The 21731-nt window shown below is 42.1% G+C and overlaps 1 protein-coding gene across 10 annotated transcripts in view; it reads right to left on the minus strand.

Annotated features, from left to right (window-relative positions):
- The window catches only part of LOC105497535 (tight junction protein 1), a 364046-nt gene that overhangs the window by 248436 nt on the left and 93879 nt on the right, over positions 1-21731 (minus strand). For all 10 annotated transcript variants that reach the window (XM_071067225.1, XM_071067227.1, XM_071067223.1 and 7 more), the window contains one exon: positions 9766-9898. Coding sequence is in view for 9 of the 10 variants with exons in the window: in XM_071067227.1 (XP_070923328.1) it covers positions 9766-9898 (133 nt within the window). In the remaining variant the exon portion in view is untranslated. The remainder of the gene's footprint in view (positions 1-9765; positions 9899-21731) is intronic.

Genomic DNA, 21731 nt, shown 5'->3' on the forward strand with positions numbered 1-21731 from the left:
AGTCTGAAGATTTTAAATCTGTCATGAATATTTCATTCTTTTGTTGATCTGAATTCAAAAATAAATTTTACTGTATTAAGTATCAGCAAATGTCAATTTTAACTTTATTTCTTCTGTCAGCTTTTCAACTGTATCAAGTTCCACTATGCCGCTTAAACCAGTGTCCGTCTTGTTTTATGTTGACTGTTTCTACCAGGAATTGTCATTATGAAATAGTCTACAGGACTGGTCTACTTTAATAAAAATCCAACCCTCCCATATACTTATACACGTGTGATCACTTGGGATCTCATACTAACCTTCCTCACTGGTGAGCAATTCCTCTCTGGTGTCTCATGTATATGGTCACGGAGACAAGGGCCAGGTCAAAATGTCCCTAAGACCAAAAGGTCTCGGCCCTAACACTGGAGCCAAATGTTCAGTGCGTGTATTTCTTCCAAGGATGCATGACCTGAATCTGCTCATGAAGAAACACTCGATGGACCCAGGCTGAAGATTCTTTAAATTTGCCAAGGCCATGAAGGACAGGGAAAGGCTGATTTCTGTTTCCATTTTCAGCGCCCCTCTCATGGCCTAGCTGCTAGCAAGGCCATTGATTCACTTAATCATATCTATTCATTCATTTGACAATATTTATACTGAGCTGCACTAAACCCTTAACATTACACCAGGTATTATGAAGCAATCTAGTTTTACGGCACATAAGCTGTCAGAAATTGGGGAAGCAATATGAAGACACAAATTCTAACATGAGGGATCCTGTAAGGTTGCACAGTAAAACAAAGACTTCCTGAATGGGGGATAATTCGGGGAACAATTTGTCCTAGATAGACAAGTCTTCATAAGTCTAACTAAAAATGCTACTTCAGGCACTAAATCTTTTTGTATTTTAACCATTTGGCTGCGTTTTCTTGTTGTTGTAAAATATATTACTCACTTTCCTGCCTTCCTAAACTGAACACAATTTGGTCATTATTTTATGCAAATTTTAGTTGTATCAATCTAAATCATGCAACATAAAACATTAATAAAGTCTCACTTCATGAACACATCTGAAATTATGCAAATGTCCCAAATTAAAACTAGGCACCTGGAATTACATAATTTTAAACTGGCAGGCAGAGTGAATTAACCTGGGTGTCTACTACTGGTCCATGGCAAACCAATTTATCTGAAAACAGAAATAAGCCACCATTCTTGTAGCTTATTGAGAGTCCTATGGGAAAAATAGTCTCAGAATCATAGGAATTTTGAATTATGCAGACACCTCAGATACATATCTCTCATAATGCCATGATAGCAATTATAATTTAACCTATTTATGAGTTGGCTTTTACTGTGGTATTAATTTTCTGGTCTGTACTGTGAGTTGAAGACTTGCTGGGAGGTGCTAGCAGAGCAGACCCTGCTAGTTACCTACAAAGTACCCATTTCCTCCTTCTTCCTTACTAGCAGAACCCCGTTTTCATCCCTAGGAGCCTGTGCCACCAAAACTCCCCATTTTTCACCCTCCCTTAGAACAGGAAATGGCAATGTGATGCAATTCTTGACAAGCAGATGTAGAAGGATGTTCCTGGGGAGGGCATCTCCTCTGAAACAAAAGGGCAAAGCTTCACTAGGAGAAAGTTTTCTGACCTTTTACTTTGCCCCATTATTTTTGTTGGAAATACAAGATGTGAGGGCAGAGTCACAGCAGCCACCTAGAGACTGAACCAATGAGGGCTGAGGCCTATAAAACGAGGGCAGCCTGGAACAGTGGGGAAGGCTGGTCTCTGAGAACATCACAGCACAGCTGTGCCAACCCTGGGCTGCCTGCCCCCACATTCCTTGCTACAAGAGAAAAATGCTCCTGTTACTTTACTTTAAATGACAATCATTTGGGCAGGGACAGTGGCTCACGCCTGTAATCCCAGCACTTTGGGAGGCTGAGGTGGGCAGATCACGAAGTCAGGAGATCGAGACCATCCTGCCTAACACGGTGAAACCCTGTCTCTACTAAAAATACAAAAATTAGCTGGGCATGGTGGCACCCGCCTGTAGTCTCAGTTACTCGGGAGGCTGAGGCAGGAGAATCGCTTGAACCCAGGAGGCAGAGGTTGCAGTGAGCCGAGATGGTGCCATTGCACTCCAGCCTGGCAACAGAGCAAGACTCCATCTCAAAAAAAAAAAAAAAAAAAAAAAAAAAAAAAAAAAAAGGACAATCATCAGTCAGCCAAAGGCACTGAGCGATATTTGAGGACTATTTATTTGCTCCTGTCCTAAACAGTCTTACTTTATTAATACCATGTCTTTTATCTTTTATATTCTTATAGTCATTATTTATGGATTCTCAGACTTTTCCTTTGGTCAAAGAACCCAGCTAAGAAAATCAATACATGACATTAACCAAGCCAGAGACTGGTCCGGCATAAGGTCCAGTGAGACAGAAATGAGAAGTAGGAAAGAGAACTTTAGGGTAAGTTTTCTATGCTTGATATAGAGCTACAGAAAGAGACACTGCCCCTTCCTGCCTTTATCCCTGTGGACATGAGGCCTGAACTGCTGCCCACAGCATGGCACAAGCCTACCGAGGAAGTCTACGCAGAGGAGGGGAGATGCAAAATATCCCAGGAAAATGGAACTAGACCCACAGGATTCAATTAGCCCTAAAGAACATCCTACTGCAGAACTTCTAGTATATAACTTAATATCTTTATTATTTAGACCAGTTTGAGTCAGTGTTGTTATTTGTAAACAGGAACATTTCAACGACCTCAAAACATGAAAGACCTGGCCCACTGTAAGAAAAGAAGGCTCACTCACCTCCACCTCCACATCTACTACTAACACATCCACCACCACCTCTTCCTCTTTCACCTCCACCACCACCACCCACTCCACCACCTCTATCATCACAACCTATTCCTTCACCACCACCTCCACCACTTCCACCTCTATAACCACCACCTCCACCACCACCACCACCTCTACCACCACAACCTACTCCCCTTCACCACCACCTCCACCACTTCCACCTCTACAACCACCACCTCCACCTTCACCTTCACCTTCACCACCTCCACCACTACCTCCACTTCCACCACCTCCATCACCTCTACCACCTCCACCTCCACCACTACCACCACTACCTCCACCACCACCACCTCCACCACTACCTCCACCACCTCCACCTCCACCACTACCTCCACCACCTCCACCTCCACCACCACCACCTCCACCACTACCTCCACCACCACCTCCACCACCACCTCCACCACCACCACTACCTCCACCACCACCACTTCTACCACTACCTCCACCACCTCCACCTCCACCACCACCACCTCCACCACTACCACCTCCACCACTACCTCCACCACCTCCACCACTACCTCCACCACTACCTCTACCACTACCACCTCCACCACTACCACCTCCACCACTACCTCCACCACCACCACTTCTACCACTACCTCCACCACCTCCACCTCCACCTCCACCACTACCACCTCCACCACTACCACCTCCACCACCACCTCCACCACTACCACTTCTACCACTACCTCCACCACTACCTCCACCACCACCACTTCCACCACTACCTCCACCACCTCCACCTCCACCACTACCTCCACCATCTCCACTACCGCTACCTACACCACCACCACCTCTACAACCACCACCTCCACCTCCACCTTCACCACCACCACCACCTCCACCACCACCACCACCACCCCCCCCCACCTCCACCACCACCACCACCACCACCACCACCACCCCCCCCCACCACCACCACCACCCCCCCCACCACCACCACCCCCCCCCACCTCCACCTCCACCACTCCCACCTCCCCTATCTCTACCACCACCAACTCCACTACCACCACGTCCACAACCTCCATCACCACCACCTCCACCACCACCACCTCCACCACCTCCACCTCCACCACCACCACCTCTAGCACTTCCACCTTCACCTTTACCACTGCTACCTCCACCACCACCACATCCTTCACCACCACTTCTACAACCACCACCTCCACCTCCACCTTCACCACCACTACCTCCACCACCACCACCTCCTGTACCAACGCTTCCTGTACCACCACCTCCACCTCCATTACCACTACCACCACCACCTCTACCTCCACCACCATAACCACCACCACTTCTACCACCATAAGCACTCCATCTTCACCACTACCTCCTCTTCCATCACCAACTCCACTTCCACCATGACCTCCACCTCCACCACTACCACTACTTCTACCACCATAACCACTCAATCATCACCATGTGCCCAGAGCAGAGGAGCCCATGATGCTCCCTGCAGTTTCTTCCAGGCTCTCGTACTGGTGAGGGGAGAACTGGTGATAAAAGTGGGAGTGAGAACGGGGGAAGGGGCCAGTTCCTCCCACAGAACTGGGAAGCCCAGAAGTGGCGTCCATGTTCCTCCAGGGCTCTCCTTCCACGGTGTTTTCACCATTTCATGCCTAGCTCCTCTCTCACCAGCCAGGTGCCCAAGGTGGAAAAACAACTTAGGATGTGTTCAAAGTCAAAAGGTAGTTTTGTGTCAAAACAGGTCCCTGAGGCCTCTCAGGGTCCCACTGGTCTCATAGTAGAACGTCTTGAGGGGTAGAGGGAGGCGGAGAAATTTTTCATCATGGATATCTTCACAGGGTTACAGACATTTCCTGTCAGTCTGCATGGATACTCTTTTATTCTTTTTCTTTTCTTTTTTTTTTTTGAGATGGAGCTTGCTCTGTCGCCCAGGCTAGAGTGCAATGGCATGATCTCGGCTCACTGCAACTTCTGCCTCCTGGGTTCATGTGATTCTCCTGCCTCAGCCTCCCAAGTAGCTGGGATCGCAGGTGCCCACCACCATGCTCAGCTAATTTTTGTATTTTTAGTAGAGATGGGGTTTCACCAGGTTGACCAGGCTGGTCTCAAACTCCTGACCTCAGGTGATCCACCTGCCTCGGCCTCCCAAAGTGCTGGGATTACAGACATGAGCCACTGAGCCTGGCCAGATACTTTTTTATATCAGGAGAAAGAAGTGTCTCTTCAAATGTAAAAAAAAAAAAAAAAAATCACTGATGTTAAAAAAAAAACAAAAAAACAATTATTCAGGGAGCAGTGACATGTGATTTATTAACCCAAAAACGTACTAAAATGTAACACTCCAAATAATATCTTCTCACATATTTTGCCCCCTACTGACAAAAACTCCTCTAAAGCTTTTGAAACATGTATCACTTTTGCCTAGTGATTATCAGTGATGACTGAATCCTCTGTCACTCAAAGTTGACGGAACATCACCATAAATTGTTAATTGGATCATTGTTTCTATTTACTGTGCACACAACTTTTTGTTTTTCTGCTGGCAGAGAGATAAGCTGCAATCTAGATTTACATCCACAAAACAGGAAATAAACTGCCTAAGTTTATGTTCTAGAATACCTTCCTCCCAAACAGAATGAACTTCACCAAACTGGCTCCATTCCCCTATTTTAGGAAGCAGGTTTGATAAGAGAAGCTGCAAAATTTCAAGCAATTTGCTAAATTTTTAAATTATCACTTAAATTTTTAAATTATCACTTCTTTGACTATACACTTAGAATCCAAGAGAAAGGAAGGGGCAGAATTAAAAAATGCAACCTGATTTGCAACCTAAACAGGCAATAACACCAAAGTGAAACGAAACAGCTAAGAATGTAAACATCATTCACTAAATCTAAAGACAAAAGGTCACTTTTCTTTTTCATATGGATTGTTATGTCTATCACCCCAAGGGGGTGGGGGGAAGAACCTGCCATCTGGTTTATACACCATTTTACTCATTAAAACATTGAAGAAGGGCTCAGAGAATTTTACCAAGCATCTCTGGGACACTGCCTCAAGGAACCAGGGAGACTGGATGGATTCCAGTCCCCGCCAGTAAACTAGGATGCCAATCAATTATCCTGTAGGGTTACAAAATGAACTAGAATGCCCATCCCATTTAATCCCCACAGAGAAAGCTGAAACAATCACTTCTCCCCAGGAGTGAAATGGCATCATTCTGATGGTGCCCGGGACCAAAGCCAACAGGCTCAGCTGGATCCTGAGGCCTCTCAGCCAGAAACTGGAACCAGGAAACTACAGCAAGTGCATCTCTTGCTCCACTTGCTATGTTTTTCTAAAAGCAATAAAAGTTGTACATTTTTCTCAAATTTGGAAAAAATTAAAAGTAAAACATAAAAATAGAAATATTCTGTTGGTTATACAAATTTGGTATGTATATATGCCAGGAGATTATTAGCAAGTCCAAGTTTTCCTATTTCAAGGTTCTCTATTTACTTTGGCAGTCATAGGGAGTCATACATTTAATCAGAATTTTTAAATAAAATTTTTAAATAGTGTGTAAAGTATTCATAGTTGTTTGAACTGTAAGAATATTTACAAAGAGGTAACTATGGTGGCTAAGGTACTTCCTAAAGGAAATAAAGATTTCTATTCCTACGTAATTAGAAGTCATTACAGATCCTTTACCAAATACCTTCCCTGCAGACTTCCATGGCTAAGATTTTAAATTGGTCCTACATGATTATATTACAAAGTCAACTTCCTTAGAAAAACAATTCTGAACACCTTTCATCTTCGATGAAACCCTTTTCGAACCCATGTTTTTTTTTCAAAAGTGTAGCCTCCCTTCTTTCTTTCAAAAAAGAAGAATTTTTTTTTTTTTTTTTGCGACCAAGTCTCTCTCTGTCATCCAGACTGGAGTGCAGTGGCACAATCTTGGTTCACTGCAATCTCCATCTCCTAAGTTCGAGCGATTCTCCTGCCTCAGCCTCCTGAGTAGCTGTGATTACAGACGCATGCCACCACACCCAGCTAATTTTTGTCTTTTTAATAGAGACGGGGTTTCGCCATGTTGGCCAGGCTGGTCTCGAGCTCCTGACCTCAGGTGATCCACCCACCTTGGCCTCCCAAAGTGCTGGGATTACAGACATGAGCCACCACGCCTGGCCAAAAGGACAGAATCTTTAAAGTGTAGGGAAAAAATGTTTTTTGCCCCATGCCAGAGATGCTATATGCCCCTACATATTTTGGATATTACAGTATTAATTGCCATATCTTATGGTAGAAAGTGGGAGGAGCCAAGCTGTTAAGCTCTTCTTTTTATTTATTTTTTTATTGCTTGGAAAATCAGTTACTGCTTTTCTAAAAATGAAACATGCTCATTGTAAAAACTTCTAACAATCCAAAAACATGCAGAGTAAGATACAGTAAATATAAATTGTTGCTCCACCACAAATGACCACAAAAACCTGAGAGAGAAAATGAACACAAGTTGCAAAAAACTCAAATGAATTGCAGAAATTAGACTTCATTAACATATTCCCACTGCTGAGGGATGGAATGTCAGCATACCAAGTCCATGGCTTTTCAATGCACTCCTCAGAAGTAGAAAACCGAAATTTAAAACAACATCGCCCATGAAGCCAAGTGAACCATTACACCAGAACATACAGCTCCTCCCCGGAATAAGCCTTCTATGAACCTCAACTTTTCCTCTCTTTCAATATCAATGTCAAAATGCCTTCCCTTCAGGGATACTAAGACATTTCACTTTTGAGATAGAGTCAAATAGAAAACCATCAAAAAGAAAGAAAGTAATTCCGCACCTGGGTAGCAGTATTTTTTCCTTGCTTGGAGGGTGTACTAACTTCAACCAGCTCAATTCTTTCATGAAGCAAAGCAGACAATAAACTCTCAATAATTTAAAAACATATTTATTATGATAAAAAGGTAACTCTATTTGTCATTTCTATTTGTGGAAAACTGAAGGCAATCTTTTTCTCCATAAAGCTTTTTGTCTGTTACACTCCAGAAACATTATAATCTCTCCCCCAACCAGAATGATTCTGTTTATGCAAAGAAACATATTTTATGACATGCAAAATTAATTATATGATTATGCTTCAGTAATGACAATGTTTTACACAATAGAAAAAAAGCTGATAAAATTTAAATTTCCATTTTTATACTCCAACAAATAATTTAAATTTGTTTCTTGATGAATTCAATGTTTCACTTTCAAAAAGCAGTTCACTTCATTTTGAAGTACATTTACATTTTCTTTAGTTACTTTAACTGTTAGGTCTACTCAGCAAGAATTTACTGTCTTTTTATTCTTTTTCTGTTCTTGGTTAAATGTCTTCTGATAGGTCACATTTTACCTATTTATGTCTTATGTCATAAAGCATTCAAGAACATTTTAAAGTAAAATGCTTGAATAAAATTATTTTAGTAAAAATGAAAAAATAAATGTAAAAATGCATGTAAAATAAATGTAAACAAATAAAAATAAATGTAAAAATACATGTAAAAAAAAAAAAAATAGAGTACTGGCCGGACACGGTGGCTCGTGCCTGTAATCCCAGCACTTTAGGAGGCCGAGGCGGGTGGATCACAAGGTCAGGAGTTTGAGACCAGCCTGGCCAAGATGGTGAAACCCTGTCTCTACTAAAAATACAAAAAATTAGCCAGGCGTTGTGGCCGGCACCTGTAATCCCAGCTACTCAGGAGGCTGAAGCAGGAGAATCGCTTGAACCCGGGAAGCGGAGGTTGCAGTGAGCTGAGATTGTGGCTCTGCACTCCAGCTTGGGCGACAGAGCAAGACTCCATCTCAAAAAAAAAAAAAAAAAAGAGTAAATAATAGAGTATTCACATTTACTGAGCTTTTATTTTTAGCAGTTACAGGTAAGAGATGAAAGAGACAGAATTTAGTTTCATATTTTGATACCATTTTTTGAAACAATGGCGAATGGTACCTTTATCATTCAAAATTTTTCAAAACTCAAAAAGGACAGAAATGAACATATCAGGTCTACCAAATAACCTAAACATTCATTAATTTACCATTGAAACTTATGATACATTAATTGAAATAAAACCTTTTTACAAAGAAAATTCTAGTGTTTGTTTTACAAATTGGCATTACAGTTTCTTTTTTATTCAAGTGGGGCCTGAAAGTGCCAGTGTTCCTCCAAAAACATGCATGAATTTACCACATTCCCATATGAGAAATAATAATGTGTCAAATATGAACATTAATGTAACCACTTAGAATAAAAGAAAGTGCCAGGAGTTCAAGACCAGCCAGAGCAATATAGTGAGACCCCATTTCTACAAAATATTAAAAAATTAGCCAGGCACAGTGGCACACGCCTATAGTCCCAACTACTTGGGAGGCTGATGTGGGAGGATCACTTGAACCCAGGTGTTCAATACTGCAGTGAGCCATGACTGTACCACTGCCCTCCATTCGGGGCAACAGAAGGAGACCCTGGCTCTTAAAAAAAAAAAAAAAGAATAGAAAGAAAGCACCATCATTAACTGAATTGGGATCTGTCCTAATAATATCAGAGTAGTTATTGTCTGGCACTTGGGGTTAATTAGACACTTAAGTCTCTACTTATATTAACATGTGGATTTGTGATTTTATAAGATATTCCCATTAATACTCTATTGAACTTAAATCAATTTTTCTTGTGGAGTTCACGAAGCATTTCTCTATCTTCTCTTTGTATCAGAATCATCATTATGAACCATTTTATAAATGTGTCATATCCATGCTAGTTAAGAAAACATTCTGGTTGGCAACCTGTTGGGTAAACCATTTCCAAAATTAAAAAATGCCTGCCACAAAATAAGTCTGTTGCACTTTTATGACAATAATAAAATAAAAACTTTCATACTCTTCGAAAAAATAAGAAAAGCATTGATCAGTCCACTTACAGTGAGCTCGCAGAAATCGATGCTATCAAGGCTTTTGCTTCTGTGTAATCTCCCTTTAATTCGTCTTAAAGAGGGTTTTCCTTGGCTGACACTAGAAGTAGCACCATTAGGATTTTCAGAGGATGGGGTTACCCTGCAAGAAAGAAAAAAATTATTAAAAAGACAGGTTTACAGGTGAACACATTTCTCAAGTTTCTGGTAAGCATTTACTCAAGGGTAGCTTTGGAAATGTCACACTCCTTTTTCCAGCCAAAAAGTTAAGAACCACAGCAGAGCTACATTCTATCAGATACCCTTTCTAAGTATTTCTTAGCTAGTTTAGACATCCTGACACGGTTCAAATAGTACAACATTACGATTCATTAGGCTGTGGGTGGTGGCTCACACCTTGTAATCTCAGCACTTTGAGTGGCCAAGGCAGGAGGATCACTTGAGCCCAGGGGTCTGAGACCAGCCTGGGTGATACAGGGAGACCCTGTCTCTACCTATATACACACAAATTAAAAAATTAGCCTGGCCTGGTGGTGCATGTCTGCGGTCCTGGCTGCTTGGAAGGCTGAGGTGGGAGGATTGCTTGGGCCTGGGAGGTCAAGGCTACAGTGAGCCACCACTGCACTCCAGCCTGAGAGACAACAGTAAGACCCTGTCTCATTAATAAGGTTTTTTTAAAAAAAGATTCATTAAATATCAACCCTACAACCTTTGAAGAAGCCATTAATATTACACTGAAGTTTCCTAGGTAAATTGGAGGTATCTGCTTCCTTCTGGGCGGGTATTTATTCAGCACTCACACCCAGTACAAGTGAGCTATCATTGTGTCCGTCACAGATACTGTTCAGAATGGTTTTGTTAAGCATGAAAATAACATAAATCTAAACATGATAGCCAACACTTAATTCAGCATAATTATGGAATCACGAAAACATAGACAACAAGAAGCAGTAAACAGGCCGGCGCGGTGGTTCACGTCTGTAATCCCAGCACTTCGGAAGGCCGAGGCGGGCAGATCATGAGGTCAGGAGTTCAAGACCATCCTGGCTAACACGGTGAAACCCCGTCTCTACTAAAAATACAAAAAAAATTAGCTGGGTGTGGTGGCGGGTGCCTGTAGTTCCAGCTACTCGGGAGGCTGAGGCAGGAGAATGGCGTGAACCCGGGAGGCGGAGCTTGCAGTGAGCCGAGATCCTGCCACTGCTCTCCATCCTGGGCGACAGAATGAGACACCATCTCAAAATAAATAAATAAATAAAATAAAATAAAAAGTAGTAGTAAATAATCTAAGCCATCTATAAAGTGCACACTGGAATACATGTTCATACATATACATTTAGACACAGTAAATATCATAAAATAGACTAGATATGTCTACAGTTTAGAATAAAAGTAATACATCCATATAGTTAAAACATTTGAAGAGCATAAAAAGATATAAAAATGGAAAGTAAAAGCTGCCCTTTTCCCCCTCATCCCAAACCCCTATATCTTTTCCAAAACCAACCACTATTAACAGTTCTTTGTATTGTATAATCTCCCAGCAAATGCTCATGCTTATATAAAGATGTGTTTATTTCCTTTTGAAATTTTTTTAGTGAGGTGGCCAAATTGCGTGCATTGTTCTGTACCTCGTATTTTTCACTTAATATATCTTAACGTTCTTCCCATAATAATCCACACAGAACCATTTCACTCTCTTCAATGGCTAAATGGTATCCCATAATATAGATGTAATATAATTTGTTCAACTACTCCCCTACTAATAGGCATTTAGTTTGTTTTCATATGTTTGTTATCAAACCATACAGTGATGAACGTCCTTGGCAACACCTCTGGGTACAAATGCATTATTTAGTTAGGAAAGATTCCTCAAAGCAGAAATGCAGTCAGAGACGGGACTTTTCTAAATGCTGATAGATAACACCGTTCCAAAAAGCTTTACAAATGTACACTTCCATCAACAGTATATGAGAATATCCATTTGGGGGAGCCCTTAAACACAAGGGCAACTTTATCACTTCATTATTTTATCACTCAACTTCTCCATGTCCTTCATGATATTTTTGTCTGTTGAACTGCTGATTCTGTATAAAGGACTATTATAGAATTTCCCACCATGAACATGGATTTGTCAATTAATCCACGTCTTTTAGTTTTTGTTTTTATATTTCTATTATTTTTTATTAGATGCCTTGATGTTTATGACACATATCTTCTTAGGGATTTAATCCTTTATCATATAAAAAGACTATACCAATTAAAGATTTTACCTTAAATGCTATTTTGTCTGATAATTTTCCCCATCTACAATTTTATATTAATCCTTTCCTGATTTATCTTGTGTTTTCAAGTGTTCCAAGTCTCTCTCTCTTTTCAGTTTTTTTTTTGAGACGGAGTCTTGCTCTGCTGCCCAGCCTGGAGTGCAGTGGCGCAATCTCGGCTCACTGCAAGCTCCACCTCCCGGGTTCATGCCATTCTCCTGCCTCAGCCTTCCGACTAGCTGGGACTACAGGTGCCCGCCACTATGCCCGGCTAATTTTTTTGTATTGTTAGTAGACACAGGGTTTCACCGTGTTAGCCAGGATGGTCTCGATCTCCTGACCTCATGATCTGCCCACCTCAGCCTCCCCAAGTGCCGGGATTACAGGCGCGAGCCACCGCGCCCAGCCTGTATCTAGTCTTTTTTTTAATTAATGCAATATTCTCATGCATCTTTCCAAAAATAACCTTTTCTTTTTTTTTTTTTTTTTTTTGGTGAAAATAACCATCTAGTTTTTTCCATTTTCTCAGGGATTAGTTCTTCTGTGTTTTAATTTGGTAATTCTCTGGGTACCAGCTTTCTTGAACTGTTTGGTGATTTAATGTCTACTTACATTGGTATTGGAAAACACCCATTTCCCCACTGCGACTACTGTGGCCTGCCTTCAGTAACTCTGGCAGAGAGATGGGATACATACGCTGCCAGGTCTGTGAGGCAGCTTCGTTTGTAAGCCAGTAGCTACCTCTAGGACAGCCCTGCCTCTCTGACCCCAGCGTTCCAGAGAACTGCAAGGTTCTTCTCTCAACAGATCTATCCCTATCTACTAGTTACATTTCAGAGAGTCCTCAAAAATACCGTCCACTGATGACATTCTTTATTGTTTACTCAGACCATTAGCAATTTTGTTGTAGCTTTAAAAATCAATTTTCTTCTTTCATTGAATTTCTAGTGCATCTTCCTTTCAATTGGCCTCCCAAAGTAAAATTTTTACTGGTGCCACTTTCATGATTCTCAGGATAAAAAGAAACATTGTACAGCTTTGTTCTCTTCTCTGCAGGGTAAAAGCTTCCATGAAAACAATGAGCTTTATTCAAAAGAGGACATATGGGAAAGAAAAATAGTTATAAAACAATATACAAATCAACTCTTTATTTCTCTCACTTTATTTTGATAGTGCTGGTAGGTGTGATCATATTTTAGAAAATTAATGCAAACATTTAATATAAATAAATAAATCTGTCTAGCGTTTTTCATAAGTTTTCTCTCATTTGACTTAGAAAGGCATCACTATTCTCCCTTTATGCCAAATCTAGAAGCCTAAAAGAGCCTGTAATAAAAATTCATATCTACCAAATTTTATAAATGGCAGATAGCGAGGAAATTTATCAGGGTTAACTCAATGTAATACTAAATCCAGTGAAAAATTAAAACAGAAAAATAAAATGACCATAAATATAACTAGAAGAATAGATCCACACTGCCCTCCCTACCAGGATCATAATAACAACATGCCTGTAATACCAGCACTTTGGGAGGCTGAGACAGGAGGATCTCTTGAGCCCAGAAGTTTGAGACCAACTTGGGCAACATAGAGAGACCCTGTCTCTAAAACCAATACAAAAAATTCGCCAGGCGGGATGGCACATGCCTGTGATCCCAACTACTTGGGAGGCTGAGGTGGGAAGATCACGTAAGCCCAGGAGGTTGAGGTTACAGTGAGCGGTGATCACACCACTGCACTCCAGTCTGGGCAATGCAGTGAGACCACGTCTCAATATATATGTCTGTCTGTCTCTGTGTGTGTGTGTGTGTGTGTGTGTGTGTGTGTGTGTGTGTGTGTGTGTATTTGGGCCCACCCTCTCTTTCCACTTCCTATCCCCACCCGATGAACACATACCACAGGCCTGGCCCCTGGAGGCAGTCCCCCACTTGCCCTGCCCATTTCCCTTCTCTTCACCTGACACTGCTAGAACAGGTCTGGACTGCACTGCAGCCTTCACCATCATAGCTCCCGAGGTAAGGGAGGAGACATACCCTCAGAGGCTCCAGGATATGTCTCAAAATATATGTGTATATATATGTAATAATCACTAGCGCTAAACTGGTATACACCAGGTGAAAATCAGCTCTGGACCCAACCTGCCCACAGACTCCACAGGAAGATGGTATCCTGTCTAAGAATTTAGCCAGGCTTCTACAGAGTAACTTTAAAGTTTTGACCAGATCTTTGGGAAGCTGAGGTAAACTGTTAAAAGGGATACGGCTCAATAATGACCACCCCCACTTTGTTTGGTGTGGAATAAAGAAAAGAAAAAATAATGATCTAGATAATAATGTAGAATATTAACCCTGGTGTAAGTAGAAGTGTTCTTGTAGGAATAGGTGAATTTTAGACATGCTTCTCTTTCGTTTATTACTGTCTTTAAGAATATTTGTCTTGGGGAGGAGTATGTGTGTGTTTTATTTTTTTCTGGACACTCACAAGAACACAGTTGCATATCTATAACTCACATGAGAAGAGCTATACAAAGAGCCCACCAAGGACAGTTCCATTTGACGTGGAGTATAAATTATTTTAATCGCCTGGTACCACTCTTCCCCAGTCATGATGGTGCAGATCTGCGCTGAGTAACTCAGACTGTGGGGATGATTCCCCACATATTTAGGGGAATGGCCCTTGATGACAGGGAAATAAAGTTAGGAACTGACGTATAAGCACCTTGCACATTTCCCCTTGATCTATAGGAAAATCAATATTTAGCTTACAGGGAGGCTTTACTTTTCCTAGTTCTTAATTCCATTTTATCCTCCCTAGAGGGAAGCTGGGGAGAAAATTCCTGCCTCTCTCCATCCCCTTTGTAACTTCCCTCATGAGGGTGTGCTTTCCTTGTGGGCATGGCTGACATGCATCAAAGGCAGAAGCCCAGGGCCCACCCTCTCTTTCCACTTCCTACCCCCACCCGATGAACACATACCACAGGCCTGGCCCCTGGAGGCAGTCCCCCACTTGCTCTGCCCATTTCCCTTCTCTTCACCTGACACTGCTAGAACAGGTCTGGTCTGCACTGCAGCCTCTACTGTCATAGCTCCCAAGGTAAGGGAGGAGGCATCCCCTCAGAGGCTCCAGCACAGCTTCCTAGACAGGCCCTCATTTGGGTGATAGCCAGCACCTGCCCCAATATTATTAACAACCCAGAAAACTGTCAACATTTAGTTCTTGTTCCTTGAATATATCTTCCCTGGTCAAGAACATGCAGGAGAAAGACATACACCAATCCAACTCTACCCATTACGTCACACCTACAAAGCTCTGTTGGGCTGTTAGCTACAGGCCAAATGTGGACTGCTACATCTTTGACACGGGACACGGTCCTTAGCAAAGTCATTTAAATCTGACAGACATACAAATTTTCACTAGTTCAAAATACATGCACCACAGTGCAGCACAACTTCTTGACATTCTGCAAGCACACCTCCCACACCCTTCCCTCTGCTGCAGTGCTTTTCTACTCCCCAGCCCTGAAAGCCCGACCTTCCCAGGGAGCCTATAGGTATTCACTCCTTTTGTTTCCAACTCAGGAGTTTTGGCTACAAATATTTCCAACCATCCTAGGACAAACAACTCCCAAGCTCATCTACACCACCCATTTCTAATTTTCAGCGGAAAAGAACTCAATAAAAACACAGAATCGGGCAACAATAATCAAGACGGTAAAAACAAAGTAATTACACAAGGACAAGTCTATCAACAAAGCAACATCTAATAATCCTTCTACAAGATATTCATTTCAAGATCCCGGCAACTGACAGCCACAGTCAACTCAAGAGAATGCTAATGAGTGACAGCAAAGCATCCTTCCTCCACTTGAGGGGAATTCCAGACAATAATATGAGCCAAGGAGCCGCGAGACTGCTAAGTACAGGAGGGTAGCTGGCTTTAAAAGGATGCTAAACCCGGCGGGGTGCAATGGCTCACACCTATAATCCCAGGACTTTGGGAGGCCGAGGCGGGTGGATCAAGAGGTCAGGAGGTCAAGACCATCCTGGCTACCACGGTGAAACCCTGTCTCTACTAAAATACAAAAAATTAGCCAGGCGTGGTGGCGGGCACCTGTAGTCCCAGCTACTTGGGAGGCTGAGCAGGAGAATGGCGTGAACCCAGCGGGTGGAGTTTGCAGCGAGCCGAGATCACGTCCCTGTACTCCAACCTGGGAGACAGCGAGGCTCGTCTCAAAAAAAAAAAAAAAAAAAAAAAAAATTGCTAAATCCTTCTGAAGGATACTTCAGGAAAAGCTAGTAAAATGCTAATTTTTGTTTATAAGCATTGGACTTCAGAAAGCTTAATAACTCATGTAATAGGTTAATAGTAAACAGTCATTTGATGAACTTAGAAATAATAATGTGTACAACTGCTAATAATTAGGTCATTTAAAAAATTATGGGCTGGACACAGTGGCTCACGCCTGTTATCCCAGCACTTTGGGAGGCCAAGGGGGGTGGATCACCTGAAGGTCAGGAGTTTGAGACCAGCCTGGCCAACATGGTGAAACCCTGTCTCTACTAAAGATATAAAAAATTAGTCAAGTGTGGTGGCGTGTGCCTATAATCCCAGCTAGTTAGGAGGCTGAGGCAGAAGAATCACTTGAACCCGGGAGGCGGAGATTGCAGTGAGCTGAGATCACGCCACTGCACTCCAGCCTGGGCGACGAGAGTGAAACTTCGTCTCAAAATAAATAAATAAATTACGAAAGGACTTGGGTATTGGAGCCCTTCACCTCCCAACGAGGACCTCAGTGATCCATCAGTGGGCCGGGGGACCACCCTTGGAGAAACAACCTTCTATGGGGCACTTACCAGTCATTTTATTATCTGTTTTCAGTTATTTTCTCCTTCTAGACTCTCATCTCACTGATCAATTGTCTTTTAAACCTTGATGAATTGAGTCTGAGCAAGTCAATGACCTAATTTGTAAAACTAGGAAACTACAGCACCTACCTCGTAAGGGTGCTCTAAGTTAAATAATGACAGGATACTTGGAAAGCACTAATACAGAGTCTGGCAAGTAATAGCTCAATGAATAGCAACTTAGTGTTTTTGGAATCTGATTATTAGATGACTACTTGAATGAATATACTGATAGTGCATGGCCTTAAATAATCACCGAATCAAACAACTGGGGAAATGTCAGAGTATAAAGAAAATGAAATGACACCGCTTTTTCTCCCTAAGCGCACTGTAAATACTTTTTTTTAAAATTTTTATTTCTGAGATGGAGTCTCGCTCTGTCGCCAGGCTGGAGTGCAGTGGCGTGATCTCGGCTCACTGTAACCTCCGCCTCTTGGATTCAAGCGATTCTTCTGCCTCAGCCTCCCAAGCAGCTGGGACTACAGGCGCACACCACCACGCCCAGTTAATTTTTGTATTTTTAGTAGAGACAGGGTTTCACCATGTTGGCCAGGATGGTCTCGATCTCTTGACCTCGTGATCTGCCCGCCTCAGCCTTACAAAGTGTTTGGATTACAGGTGTGAACCACTGTGCCCAGCCCACTGTAAATACTCTTAAAGCACGTAGTGCAAAACTCAAGACTGCTGACAGCAATAAATTATGAAAATATTTTTTGCATACATTAGAAAAGAGTAACTATTATTTGTGCCTCACACCTGCAGAACAGCAGCATGAATGTCACCTTACTTAGAATGTTACCATGTTTAGAAAGAGAGTCTTTGCTGATGTAATTAAGTTAAAGATCTCCAGAAGAGATCATCCTGGATCATCCAGGTGGGCCCTAAATCCAATGACAAGTGTCCTTATAAGAGACAGAGGAATAAGTCAGTCAGTCTCAAGGATGTCAGAGGAGAGCTGTTTTAGTTGCAGTGGAGATTCTAATATGGCCTGCAGAAGAATCCATCCGCATATGTATACATCATATTATACAATGGAGCATTTATTTTATGAGCTTCTAATTTATAATTTGAAATAAATTAAAAATTAAAAGTTTTAGTCTTCTAAAAAAAAAAAAAAGAGAGAGGAGAAGACACAGAGATGCAGAGGTCATGTGAAGGCAGAAGCAAAGAATGGACTGACGCAGCCACAAAGAATATTCGAAAGAGGCAAGGAAGGATCGTCCCCGAGAGCAGTTGAGGGAGCGTGGCCCTGCAACACCTTGATTTTGGAATTCCAGCCTTCAGAATTGAGAAAATAAATTTCTGTTGTTTTCAGCCACCAAGTTTACGTGATCTGTGACAGCATCCCCTGAAAACACAAAGCCCCACTGCTTCTTTTCATCACTGGCAATTCCAGGAGGTCCCCCAAAGGAAGCCAGCAGGCTCTGCAAACTTGTACCTACCTCAGGTAGAGGTAACCAGGCTTTTTTCTGGGTTCCTAAGTAATGATTCAGAACCAAACACTGCAAACGCTTCGGCTTCCTAAATTTCTCGGATAAGGGGATAAGGAGAAGAGGGTTCCTACAGGCTCCACTGATGTGGGTCGGTCTGACTGCTTTAGTTTCCACCTAAGTTGGTCTGCAAATATAATTCTCCTTACGAGATTTGCAGAGCCAATCGGAAAGACAGAAGATATTGCACAAAGAAAAACTGACAGGCACAAATGCCCAAGCGAGATGGAAGTGTGGGAATAAGGCATGCAACGCTGCCCTTTACACTGGCAGGAGCCTTTCCATAGAGACTGCAATAAAGACAGAGAAACACAGATATATAAATACCTTCATGTAAATCTCCACATATGCCTTGACCACTTTTCGTAATACATCCTCACATTTATTTATTTATTTATTTAGAGACAGATTCTTGCTCTGTCACCCAGGCTGGAGTGCAATGGTACAATCTCGGCTCACTGCAACCTCTGCCTCCTAGGTTCGAGCGATTCTCCTGCCTCAGCCTCTCGAGTAGCTGGGATTACAGGCACACACCACCACACCTGGCTAATTTTTATATTTTTAGTAGAGACAGGGTTTCCCCATGTTGGCCAGACTGGTCTTGAACTCCTGACCTCAAGTGATTCACCCATCTTGGTCTCTCACCGTGCTGGGATTACAGACATGAGCCATCACGTCTGGTCCTCGCATTTGTAAATAGGCACAAGCTGGTGCATTCCAAGGTCTTATAAGCATCGTTGATGTCTGCTGTTGGTTTCCACCCACCACTCGAGAGACAGGACCTACATCCTACTATCTTCTAGACATATGATGGTACCTTATGTCTCAAATGCTCCACGTGCGGTTGCTATGAAACTAGCAAAATGAAACATTATCTAGAAAATAAATCCAAAGTGTATAAGAGAAAAATGAATCTGGCAGAACAATGTTCTCCAACTTAAGAATATGAAGTATTCTACATCTCTGTTTAAAAGAGCCACTCACTCCAGAGTCTTCACAGAGCATGCTCTTCCCTTTGCCACTGTAGAATTACATGAATGTTTGCAAGTTAACACTGAGTGGAAATTATGAAATGATTATCTAAGATCATGGAAAAGCTCAACAAAAGCCCCTTGCCTTTTCAAGGCCATCTCTTAGTAAGATGGCTTTTATCCCTGGCCCTAACTCACTGCCTACCTCAAACATGAATTGCTTGGATATAAAAGTTACCTGGATTTTATTTCCTTGTGTCCTCTCTTCAGAAATTCTTTGAGAATGTGTTTTCAGAAGCAGAACCCCAATGATGGAAAAGAATAAACCTGGTTTCCTAACTTTGTGACCACATGCTGCTAATATTGATGTCTAATAATTCCTCCAATATTATTCTCACGTCTTAATTTTTAAACTGGCCTGGGCGCAGTCGCTCACACCTGTAATCCCAGCACTTTGGAAGGCCAAGGTGGGTGGATCACCTAACGTCAGGAGTTCGAGACAAACCTGACCAACATGGTAAAGACCTATCTGTACTAAAAATATAAAAAATTAGTTGGGTGTGGTGGCATGCACCTGTAATCCCAGCTACTCAGGAGGCTGAGGCAGGAGAATCACTTGAACCCTGGAGGCAGAGGCTGCAATGAGCCAAGATCTGCCACTGCACTCCAGCCTGGGCAACAAGAGCAAAACTATTTCAAATAAATAAATAAATAATTTAAAACTGAACATTTAGAAAATAGATTTCCCTTGGCTGGGCGTGGTGGCTCACGCCTGTAACCCCAGCACTTTGGGAGGCCCAGGCAGGTGGATCACGAGGTCAGGAGATCGAGACCATCCTGGCTAACACGGTGAAACCCGGTCTCTACTAAAATTACAAAAAAATTAGCCGGGCATGGTGGCGGGTGCCTGCAGTTCCAGGTACTTGGGAGGCTGAGGCAGGAGAACAGTGTGAACCCGGGAGGCGGAGCTTGCAGTGAGGCGAGATCGCACCACTGCACTACAGCCTGGGCAACAGTGCAAGACTCAGTCTCAAAAAAAAAAAAAAAACAGATTTCCCCAACATATTATTTCCCAGTCACAAATTATTAAGAATCCATTTATTCAGCAAATATTTATTGAGAAGCTTTCTGATACCTTTGAACCAGATATCAGCTGCAGGTGTTTTACAGCAATGGATGAAACAGACAAAAGCTCTCCCTCATGCAACTTACGTTTTAGTGAGGAGAGGGGGAATATATATGAAAAATAAGTAAAATAAACAGTATGTTAGTTATTGATAAGTGCTCAGGAGAAAAGCAAAATGGGAGATATGACTACTGGTGCTGGTATCTCCCATACCCCCATATACCATCAATCTGAGAAGCGATCTTCAAGTGTTACCCCTTCTTCCCTCACTGTAGTGACAGTCTTCATTTATTTGCTAACATCTCCCACAGACATGTTTTAATTCAACTGTGGCTAATCTTGTCTTCTAAGTGTTGTCACTTGCTGTTCATCACATTAAAATATCTTTCTTTTTTTTTTGAAACGGAGTCTCACTCTTGCCCAGGCTACAGTGCAGTGGCATAATCTTGGCTCACTGCAACCTCTGCCTCTTGGGTTCAAGTGATTCTCCCGCCTCAGCCTCCCGAGTAGCTGGGATTACAGTCATGCACCACCACGCCCGGCTAATTTTGTATTTGTTTGTTTGTTTTATTTGTTTGTTTATTTAGTAGACACAGGGTTTCACTACCTTGATCAGGCTGGTGTTGAACTCCAGACCTCAGGCCATATGCCTGAGTGCTGGGATTACAGGCGTGAGCCACTGCATCTGGCACATTAAAATATATTTTGCAGAATAAATTTATTTTTTTAAAAAACAAATTGGTGGAGGCAGAAAGACACTAAGATTTACTAAGCACCTATGATTAAGCCAGGCACAGTGGTAGTAGACACCTTCGTATTCATTATCAGAGTTGATCTGTATATATCCCCATGAGGGAGATAACAAGATTCTCATTTTACAGAGGAAGAAACAGACACTCCAGGAACTTGTTTAAGGTCACACAGTACGTGGCACAGCTGAAATCTGAACTTTGCTGTCCATATTCGTCTTACCTTCAAAATTCTCCACTTTTAGGATTCTTTTTCTTAACCCATCTTTTTCTTGGCTGACCACTACAGACTTTGGTAAGGATCATTCCTTCACACTGTCTTACACAGCAGGAATTACTTTCCTCATTACCTAAAAGCAGCCTCATCTCCTTTCTCTATAACCTTAGGATTAAATAAGACTGTGTCCAGTTGAATTGAATAAAACCTTTATGAGCTACATTGACCACTAATTCTAAAATTAAAATGACCAC

This window comes from Macaca nemestrina, chromosome 7 (assembly GCF_043159975.1).
Source record: "Macaca nemestrina isolate mMacNem1 chromosome 7, mMacNem.hap1, whole genome shotgun sequence".
NCBI lineage: Eukaryota > Metazoa > Chordata > Mammalia > Primates > Cercopithecidae > Macaca > Macaca nemestrina.